Raw genomic sequence first — 10,385 nt, forward strand, 5'->3', positions numbered from 1 at the left:
TTTTTTTTTGGTTTTTCTCCGGTACCGGGAACCGAACTCACGACCTTGCGCTTGCCAGGCAGGCACTTTGCCGCTGAGCTAAATCCCCAGCCCCACAAGGAAGTAATTCTTGTGAAAATATCACACTCATAACCGGTGGCAAATTACCAGACTTTATCCAAGCCTAGAAACTCAATAAAGCTTTGCCTGCATGCTAATACTCCTGGGCACATTTTCATTTCTGTTATCATCAGGTCAGAAGATTCTGTGTCCTGCATCACTACTGTCACTATTATTATATTTACTTGCATCCTTTCTTTTTTTCTACTAATGCAATGTAAGTTCTTTTGGAACAGGAAACTGTTATCATCACTATACCCTGAACATCATCCTCAGGGCTTACCGAAAAGAAAATTCTTCACTCAATACTTATTGAATGTATGGATAAATATTTTTTCCCACCTATACTAATAGAATTGTACTGAATAAAGGATAAAAGGGGATGTGAATTATTCTATTTAGTGTTATATTAGATGTAAAGATAGTTACTGTATGGGAGAAAAATATCACCACCCACACAAATCCTACTGCTCTGGTCATGTAATAAACACATGATTTAATGGGTGGGAGGAGCTCATCTCTACAATTCCTGGGCATTTAAGTTTCAAGTGACTCCTTAAATTTTAATGCATAAATAGAAATAAAACTTTGTATTAGGGGAGGAAAAAATAACTGAATTGAACATTCTGTCCACTTTCCTAAATGGAACTATCGAGATATTTGCAGATAGATAGTTGAAGCAATATTTTGAGTATGTATTCAGTTGGCACTGATTGTAAATTCCCTTGTACTACTGAAGGACTCAGAAATAAGATCTAATACAAATTAAACAATTCATTTATATAGAGTTTTAATATATAACTAAGGTCACACGTTTGGAAAGATTAGTATTTTTTCAAGAAGAAGAATCACTAAGTTCTAAAAGACCATTTAAATTCTTTTTCTGGGTGAATTGTATTTACCTCCAACTGAGTGTTATGATCCATGATCATTTCCAGATGAGAAACACTTGGTATTCTAAATTTATACTGACATTAAATTTTACTTTGTAAAATGTGCTCTTTTACAGGAATATAAGACAGTTGCTAGAAAGAACCCTGACAACTCCACCGCAAGATGAAGTTCTTCCTGTTGCTTTCGGCCGTTGGGGTCTGCTGGGCTCAGTACAACCCTCATACACGGCAGGGACGCACAGCTATCCTCCATCTGTTTGAGTGGCGCTGGGCCGATATTGCTGTGGAATGTGAACGCTACTTAGCTCGGAAGGGATTTGGAGGCGTTCAGGTAACTATCAATTGCAGCATAAATTTCATCATTTATTGTGTTTATAAAAAACGGCATTTTAACTAGGTTCAGTGATGTAGAGCAACATTTGATTCACATAAAATTTTCTAAAAACAATTTTCTGAGGAAGAAAAACATTGAGAATTGTTGACAACTTTTCAGTTCGTCTCAGGATCCGAGCAGGAAATCTCCAATGTGCTGTTACTATTTTCAAGGGGTTATAAAACAATGTAGTTGTATATACAAAGAATCAGAAATAATTTAGAAAGTTGATCAGTTTTCTAGAGAATCGAACGACATAAAGTAAGACATAACTGGAAACTTGTTAACACTGTTTTATTTGCAGGTCTCTCCACCCAATGAAAATGCTGTAATTACCAACCCTTATAGACCCTGGTGGGAAAGATACCAGCCAGTGAGCTATAAGTTATGCACCAGATCTGGAAATGAAGATGAATTCAGAAACATGGTGACTAGGTGTAATAATGTTGGTGTAAGTGAATTCAAATTTTCTTTACAAAATTTATATAGGAGGATAATGTCTTCTGTCCCTTGTACTTTTTTGAAGGGAAAATTGTTCGTATTTTAATTTTTTTAAACTTTATTTCATACTTTAGCTTAGCTGAAAACCAATGATTATCTTCTCTTCCACAGCTGTAAATCCCTGTACATACATCATTTATCTACTAAAGACAAGACAACTTAATGTTTAAGAAGAGTTTATTTATAAAACATGAGTTTTTGATGGTTAGAACTACTGTACAAATGAAACAAAGCAAGGACATTAAAAATGATACGGGGTTTCAAACCAAATGATAGGGATTAACAGCGGTTGTTATATTACATATTGTTATATTACATATTGTTATCTTCAACGAAGTTGCTCAGATTACCAGATGTAAGAATGGAAGACTGATCAACCATTAAAGGGAATAAAAAATAATAATTTAAAAAGACATTAGAGAAAATACATAGTGTCACTAGACAGGATTGTAGGAATTCACCAGTGGTTGTTATACTACAAATTGTTGTCTTCACATAAGTTGCTCAGATTACCAGATATAAGCATGCAAAATTGGTCAAAAAAAAAAATTTTTAATCATTGACTGTTCCCCTCAATAAACCACCAGACATCAACAGTACAGTTATGACAGCTACCTATGTATCTACCTATCTATATCTGTCTATCTAAATAAATAAATAAATAAACTAAAACTTTAGTATTCAGGGAAAAAAAGAACTAGTATACAAATCTCTTATCAACACTTTGTGATTAGGAATTGGTAATTTCAGTGACAATAGTTACTGGCATTTTTATGTGACATGTATCCACATATAATTTCTTATTTTATTTTTCCATTGGTTCTGCTAATAAATAAATTTTACTCTTTCTGAATAGAGTGTAGAAACTGCTTGTTTTTTTCTGGTGACTCATTGAAATTTCAATAAATTTGATCTGTTTTAACTGATTCTTAAGAATAGTCTTTTTTATTTCCATTCTGTTATGTTAGTTTCTGATTCTCTCAACTTAGCATTTACAGAAACATTTGAGCAAGTAACTAGAAATATGTAGGTATTTATTTCACATGTTTTCTTTCACAATTGGCTTTTGATTTTGCAGAAAAATAAAGTTATATCACAAATAAATATTTTGGGGTTTCATTAATATGCAATAATGCTTTAGATTTCTATCTGAAGTTAAACTAAAGTAGACACTTTGATTTTTAGGTGCGAATTTATGTGGACGCTGTAATTAATCACATGTGTGCTGAAAGCAATGCCCCAGGAACGAGCAGCACTTGTGGAAATTACTACAATCCTCAAAATAGGGAGTTTCCAGCAGTCCCGTACTCTGGTTGGGATTTTAATGATGCTAAGTGTAAAACCGGAAGTGGAGGCATTGAGAACTATAATGATGCTGCGCAGGTAATTTTTTTAAAGAATAAAAGTCTAAACCAAAACCTCCCCATGCTTTTAATTATTATGTGCACATTATTAAATGGTATGTTAGATATTAGTTTGCATTCCTCAGGAAAGCATTTCAGCAGCGTTAACTGCTTAAAAACATGAAAAATAAACATTCAAAAGCTCTCTCCTAATCCTTGTGGTGGAGATATATTTAAGCGGTAGAGCACTAAATCACATGTAGAAGTCGGTGGTTTTTATTCCTAGCTTCCTAGAACTCAAAAAAAAAAAAAAAAAAAAAAAAAAAAAAAAGAAACAAGAAAACAAACAAAAAAACAAAAGAAAGAAACAAAGAAAAAAAGAAAAGTGAAAGAAAATAAGAAAAATTTCTTCTAATTAGTTAAAAAGCTCATGTCCTTTATTTCCTACATAACTATCATTATTTTTACACTAAAAATATTTTAAAACTATGTCCACTATAAAATATTAATTTTTTTTTCTTTTGCGGTACCGGCATGGAACTCACAACCTTGCACTTGCCAGGCAGGCTTTTATGCTACTGAGCTATATCCCCATGCCCTAAAATGTTAATATTTTGATGTCCCTAGTGCCCCATAGAAATGTAAATGTCTATTGAGGCCTCAGTAAATGAATAGATAATTAAATGGACTTTCAGAGGAGAAGTGATGAATCAATCACCAAATTTTTACCTCAACAGGTCAGGGACTGTCGTCTAACTGGTCTTCTTGATCTCGCCCTTGAGAAGGATTACGTGCGTACCAAGATTGCTGAGTACATGAACTATCTCATTGACATTGGGGTAGCAGGGTTCAGACTGGACGCTTCTAAACACATGTGGCCCGGAGACATCAAGGCAATTTTGGACAAACTGAATAATCTGAACACAAACTGGTTCCCTGAAGGAAGTCGACCTTTCATTTTCCAGGAGGTACGTCAATACACCTATATGCATACAATAAATGAGCATTTTGTTCATCAGAAAATAAACAGCACGTTTATTCAAATTTATTGAAATATGCCATTTTTGTAATTTGGTGGATGAGTGATGTAGATCAAGCAGCGTTTTTAACATTCCTCTATTCAAAGATAGCAATGGTAGCACGTTAATTACTTATCACAGCAGGTTCTATGGACGCTGGGAGGGTTTATTTAGACTGAAGACTTTGCCGTGTCTGTTAGTTCCTCTCCAGAGACTATACGGGGGACTGAAAGCTGTACAGTTTTGCTGTCTAAACCCATCTATCTGAGATTGGATCTTGGCTGTACCATTATTGGCCGTTTGGGTCTATCACTGTTACTTGTCTAAGTTTCTAGGGAAATTGATTAACCTTGCTGTTTAACAGTTTCTTCATGTAAAGAAATGAGCCAGTAACAATGTTTATACATTTTTTTCATGGGTGAATATCTTGATAATTATCAAGCACTGGAAATGTCAGTCAGATAGTGAATGATATGTTAGCAGAAATTATTGCTGTTATCATATATATGGAAGGATATATAAGGTCAACCTTCTTACAAGATAAAACAGTATCTCATTAATTTTATTTCAGTACTGAAGCATATACTTTATTAAAAATAATAACGAATTTTGATATGAGAAAAATGGAGCACTTCAAATAGCATAACTCCTTTAGAGCTATTTTTACTAAGATACTAATTCATACATTAAAATGTTCTTATTTAAAAGGATTTTTTCCCCTGTATTTCTACCAGGTAATCGATCTGGGTGGTGAGGCGATTAAAAGTAGTGAATACTTTGGAAATGGCCGTGTGACAGAGTTCAAGTATGGTGCTAAACTAGGCACAGTTATTCGCAAGTGGAATGGAGAAAAGATGGCTTACTTAAAGTAGGCAAATATAATTTATTGTCTGAATTTTTCTACAGCTCTATTAATCATGTAACCCAATATGATTAATCTTCTTATATCCTTTTTAAAAAAACTATCAATAATTAAATTATTGCTGCTATTTCACCAAACCTCAATTAACCACATGTTTTATGTAGATTTTCCAGTCATAAGGAAATATTATAGAAACCCAAAACTTGACACATAAACTTTAACCTGTGTATGGTATGAGCCTTCTAGATTTGATTATAATTTTTTCCCCATTATCTGTTATTGTTAAAAAATAACCTACATTGATGAAATGCCTACAATGTGGTTTTTTCTGTAATTTATCAATTAATTACTTTGAAATATTAAAATATTTATGTTACAAAAGTATAGTACTAAAGCGCTATGTTAATCTAATTTACCATTTATATCATGATATGAATGGTTACTTCTGAAGTACATATAAATTACAATATACTGAAACCTATAAATTCTAAAAGAAACTTTTTTAATGGGGATAATATTAAACTAGAACACGAATAGAATATAATCATTCATACACATCTACAAACATGTAATTTACTTGTAGATTACATGTATACACAGATAGAACAATGCATATACATATATTATATAGAACTTTATATGTTACAAAATCCTATGAATAAAATTGGCAGGATTTATCTGAGAATGTTACATAGAAAGGAATACAGGTTAGGTCTAAATCTCTTGTAAAAGAATACATATTATATGTATATGCATATATATTTATATATTTTTTTAAAATAGGAACTGGGGAGAAGGTTGGGGATTCATGCCTTCTGACAGAGCGCTTGTCTTTGTGGATAATCACGACAATCAGCGAGGTCACGGAGCTGGAGGAGCATCTATCCTTACATTCTGGGATGCTAGGTAGGAAACAATGTTTTCCACATATTTTACCTCTTTTATATTATTTTTTTTTTGTAACAAGAATTGAACTCAGGACCTTGCACTTGCCAGGCAGGTGCTTGTGCCACTGAGTTATATCCTTGGCTTTACCTATCTTTTAATGAAAAGGAAAAATATTCTCCTATTACAATACCATTTTATGACTTTCAGAATGTATAAAATGGCTGTCGGATTTATGCTCGCTCATCCTTACGGAATTGCACGAGTGATGTCAAGCTACCGCTGGGAAAGACATTTTGAAAATGGAAAAGTAAGTTTTAGAGGTAAAGTATCCTTTATCTTAAGACAAACAGGCAGTTTGTTTAATGTCACATGATGTTATTACACTTGATATTTCTTCACTAAACATTTATTTAATTCTAAACCCAAATGCGGACTCTGGTTTAAGTAACGCAAAGAATATTAAAAAGTAAAATTTGTTCTCTGTGGCAAAGATTATGAAAACATTCAGAAATATAGCAAATATTCATCTTCAGCTAAAAAGAATAAGCAGCACTTAAGAATAGTAGCAAGACACAAAGACTAAAATATGTGCTTTCACAATTACCTCAGTAGTTAATTGAGGGTTATACATGCTGGCATTTATAAAGAATTTAAAATATTTCTTGCCATCATATGAGCAAAAAAGGTGTTTGTTCATTTTTTTTTTAAGTTATATGGAATGCAAAGGAATGATTCAACTGAGCTGAGATTAACTAGGAAAATATGAGGACGGAAATTACGCATAGTAAAAATAGAAATTTTAAGAATATTCCAGGAACAAGAAAAATTAAAAAAATAATTATAGTAAAGATATCAACCTGAAAAGCAAATTGAAAATGAACTGAGAAACAACAGGGTCATGAAGATTGTTTCTGAAGCTTGAAGAATTTCAGTTTGAACTGAAAATTTAGAAGTACCATCAAATAAAACTTTATACATGAAGCAGACATTTCTTTTCCTTCGTGTCAGACAAATATCTATCTAGTTTTGTTTTTCCTAGATTCACCTTAAGAAACACTTTTGCGCAGCAAAAAGAAATACCAACAGAGTGAGAAGGCAGCCCACAAAGTGGAAAATAATGTTAGCCAGCTGTCCTTCAGACAAAGGACTTATATCTAGAACATATAAAGAATTAAAAAAATCAACCCCCCCAAGTTTAAAGACCCAATCCAAAAGTGGGTATCTGAGGTGAATACATATTTCTCATATGAAGAAATGCAAATGGCAAATAAATATATGAAAAATATTCAACATCACTGGTTATTATAGAGATGCAAATTAAAACAACACTGAGATTCCATCTCACTCCAGAAAGGATGGCTATCATCAGGAAATCAGCAAATAACAAATGCTGGAGGAGCTGTGGGGAAAGGAACCCTTCTCTACTCTTGGTGGGAGTGTAGACTGGTGCAATCAAGATGGAAATGAGTGAGAAGAGTCCTAAGATTCCTAAAAAGAACTAGGACTAAAAGTCCCATTTCAACCAGCTATTCCCCTTCTGGGTCTTTTCCCAGAATTAAAAACATACCACTGAGATATATCCACACCCAAGCTTGTACCAGCACAGTTTGTAATAGCTAACTACCCATTTTTGGAAACCACCCAAATGCCCACCAGCAGAGGTATGGATAAAAAGATGTGTTCTTTTTCTTAATGTCTGAGTACTACTACTCAGCCATAAAGAAGCATAAGTTTGAGGCATTTTTAGGTAAATGGATGCACCTTGAGACCATAATCTTAAGTGAAGTAAGTCAGACAATGTGTAATGCAATGTGTAATCATTGCATTGTCTCCCTGGTATGGAAACTAAAAGAGTAAATAACTACCAAAATGTACAATGGATATTGTGAAATTGGACGAAATTGTTCAGAAGAAAAAAGTAACTAAGAAGGTGGGAGGGGGAAAGGAAGGAAGGGAAAAAGAAACAAATGATTAAGATTTTACAAAAGGGACTTTGTTTTTTTCATTAGCAGTGCATGTATATCATATACTGTTCAATGCACAGCTTTAATTTATGCTAAGGCCCAACAGCTTGACCTAACACTGTTTTCGTGCCATTTGTGAAAATATCAATAAAATTGGCCCAGGATAAACAATCGGAAACGTTGTTCTACACTCTGAATACTTCAGTGCCACTTGTGTTTCTTGTCAGATATCGATGTAAAAGAACATCTTCTTGAATTATTGGGCTATTAGTCATCCAAGTGCTAATATCATATACTACACATAAATTCTCCTGTATCTGTAGGTTCATGCATTTGTAAGGCAAAAATATAAGTTTGTAGACAAGATATTAAATCAATCTTTATGTTTTCCATTAAATCCTTCAATCTGTGAAAAAAAAAATGGAAGCAAAGCTTTGTAAATAAGGAGGGAAAGAAGCTGAAGGGAGTGGAGGGGATTGGGAAGAAAAAAGGGATCAAAATATATCATGTATGGGTACAAATTCCCAAGATGAATACGATTTTATGTATATGTAAAATGTACCAATGAAGTTAATTAAAGAAAATATGAAATAGTCAAGAAATATATAAAATTAACATAGATGAGGCTATCGCTTCCAATGTAGTCAACATTTAAAACTCTGTCTAATCTATTTTGACAAGCCATATATAATTTTTTCTTCTTTTTGAGATAGGGTCTCACTATGCAGTTCAGGCTGGCCTTGAGCTCACTTTGTAGCCCACGCTGGTCTCAAACTAGCAATGATCATTCTGCCTCAGCCTCCCAAGTGCTGGGATTACAGATGTGTAACACCAGTCTTGGCTCATTTATAGATAATTTTGAGTTAACTCTACTATACAATTTTAAAGAGATTAAAATGTTAGAGTAATTTTAATCCAGAAATTTGCAACATGCCTACCATAGTTACTAAGCACTCAACATGGTTCTGTATTATGTCAAGAAAATGAAATTCTAGGTTATAGAGAGCAAGAGAAAAAGAAATAATCCCACTACTCTATAAAATAACACATACTGTTGTTGGAGAGTTTAGACATTTAGAATATGTCTTTTTATATTGAAGCAATTTTAATATTTTCTCTAATTGGTCTTTTGATGTCAGCAGTCATAGATTATTTCCAGTTCCTTTTTAGGATTTCTATATGTTAAAATAAACTCTTAGGTTTTTCTACCATTGATCATATGATATAATTTTACACTGATATTCTTTCAACAATTACTCTAGCTTTCTTAAAAGAAAGATCTTAAGAGTGCTGGCAATCAGAATGTAAAGACATACTATTAAAAATTTTTGTAATTTAGAAAAGATTATTAGGATATGATTAGTACATTTATCCAAAAGATGGTATGAAATCAACTAATTTGGCAATTATTGTAGGCCAGGAATCTTCACATGTGTTACTTTATTGTTATAGACACCAAGCAATATCCCTACTTTTCTGAAAACTGAGGCATAAAGATATTATGTGTGTTGACTTTTTTAGTTAAAACTATTGGAACCTATATTTTAATCCTAGTGTTCCTGATGCTACTGTGCTTGCCCTTCCAATGACGTTGAACTGTGATATGAAGCCATTGCTTGGAAAGAAAGCGAAAGGATAAGATTTGTTACTGCTGCTCAAATGCAGCACAGGACAGTGAGCGTCTGCAGGATGGTTAAGTATCAGCAAAGGTCTATCAAAATGTGGAGGGGGCGGGACCCTAAGTGAAGACATTGCAGGAACAAAGTGACAGGACTGACTACATTTGGTATAATGGAGAAAAAAGCTGTAAATACATGTACACGTTAAAAATCTGAGTTTTTCTTCATAATTAAGGATGTTAATGATTGGATTGGGCCACCAAATAATAATGGAGCAACTAAAGAAGTAACCATTAACCCAGACACCACCTGTGGCAATGACTGGGTCTGTGAACATCGTTGGCGTCAAATAAGGTGGGAATATTTACTGTGTGATATCCGCTAACAGGACATTTTCCTTAACATTTTATTTTCTTGAAGTTGAAAGATATCAGAATCTTATATGAGTTTGTGCTTCTAGGAACATGGTTGCCTTCCGAAACATAGCTGATGGCGAGCCTTTCACCAACTGGTGGGATAATGGATCCAACCAAGTAGCTTTTGGAAGAGGAAACAAAGCATTCATTGTGTTTAACAATGATGACTGGTGAGTAGATGACAATGAAAATATTTTATTCTATTATGTTATTGGCTATTATTTTCTTTTCCTACTCACTTTTTTAACCATAATTGAAATATTTTTTACTCTACGGATTAATAAAACAAAGATTCAAAAAGTACAGAAGAAAAATTTTGGATTTTTTCAGATTCCTGTGTTTCTATAAGGGTTTTCTGTTTTGACTGGAGTTCATTTTATGCACCCTTGTCTTTATATATACATTTAT

The 10,385-nt window shown here is 33.3% G+C and overlaps 1 protein-coding gene across 3 annotated transcripts in view; it reads left to right on the top strand.

The window, feature by feature from the left end:
- Window positions 1-10,385, top strand: part of LOC102011579 (pancreatic alpha-amylase) — a 48,649-nt gene that overhangs the window by 36,840 nt on the left and 1,424 nt on the right. For all 3 annotated transcript variants that reach the window (XM_013516505.1, XM_005388812.2, XM_013516506.1), the window contains exons 2-10: window positions 1,109-1,323; window positions 1,670-1,816; window positions 3,052-3,249; window positions 3,947-4,177; window positions 4,963-5,096; window positions 5,874-5,996; window positions 6,186-6,285; window positions 9,797-9,915; window positions 10,022-10,147. In XM_013516505.1, coding sequence (XP_013371959.1) covers window positions 1,156-1,323; window positions 1,670-1,816; window positions 3,052-3,249; window positions 3,947-4,177; window positions 4,963-5,096; window positions 5,874-5,996; window positions 6,186-6,285; window positions 9,797-9,915; window positions 10,022-10,147 — 1,346 coding nt within the window. In that variant the 5' untranslated portion in view covers window positions 1,109-1,155. The remainder of the gene's footprint in view (window positions 1-1,108; window positions 1,324-1,669; window positions 1,817-3,051; window positions 3,250-3,946; window positions 4,178-4,962; window positions 5,097-5,873; window positions 5,997-6,185; window positions 6,286-9,796; window positions 9,916-10,021; window positions 10,148-10,385) is intronic.

This window comes from Chinchilla lanigera, unplaced genomic scaffold (assembly GCF_000276665.1).
Source record: "Chinchilla lanigera isolate Chin_1 unplaced genomic scaffold, ChiLan1.0 scaffold00034, whole genome shotgun sequence".
Classification (NCBI taxonomy): Eukaryota; Metazoa; Chordata; class Mammalia; order Rodentia; family Chinchillidae; genus Chinchilla; species Chinchilla lanigera.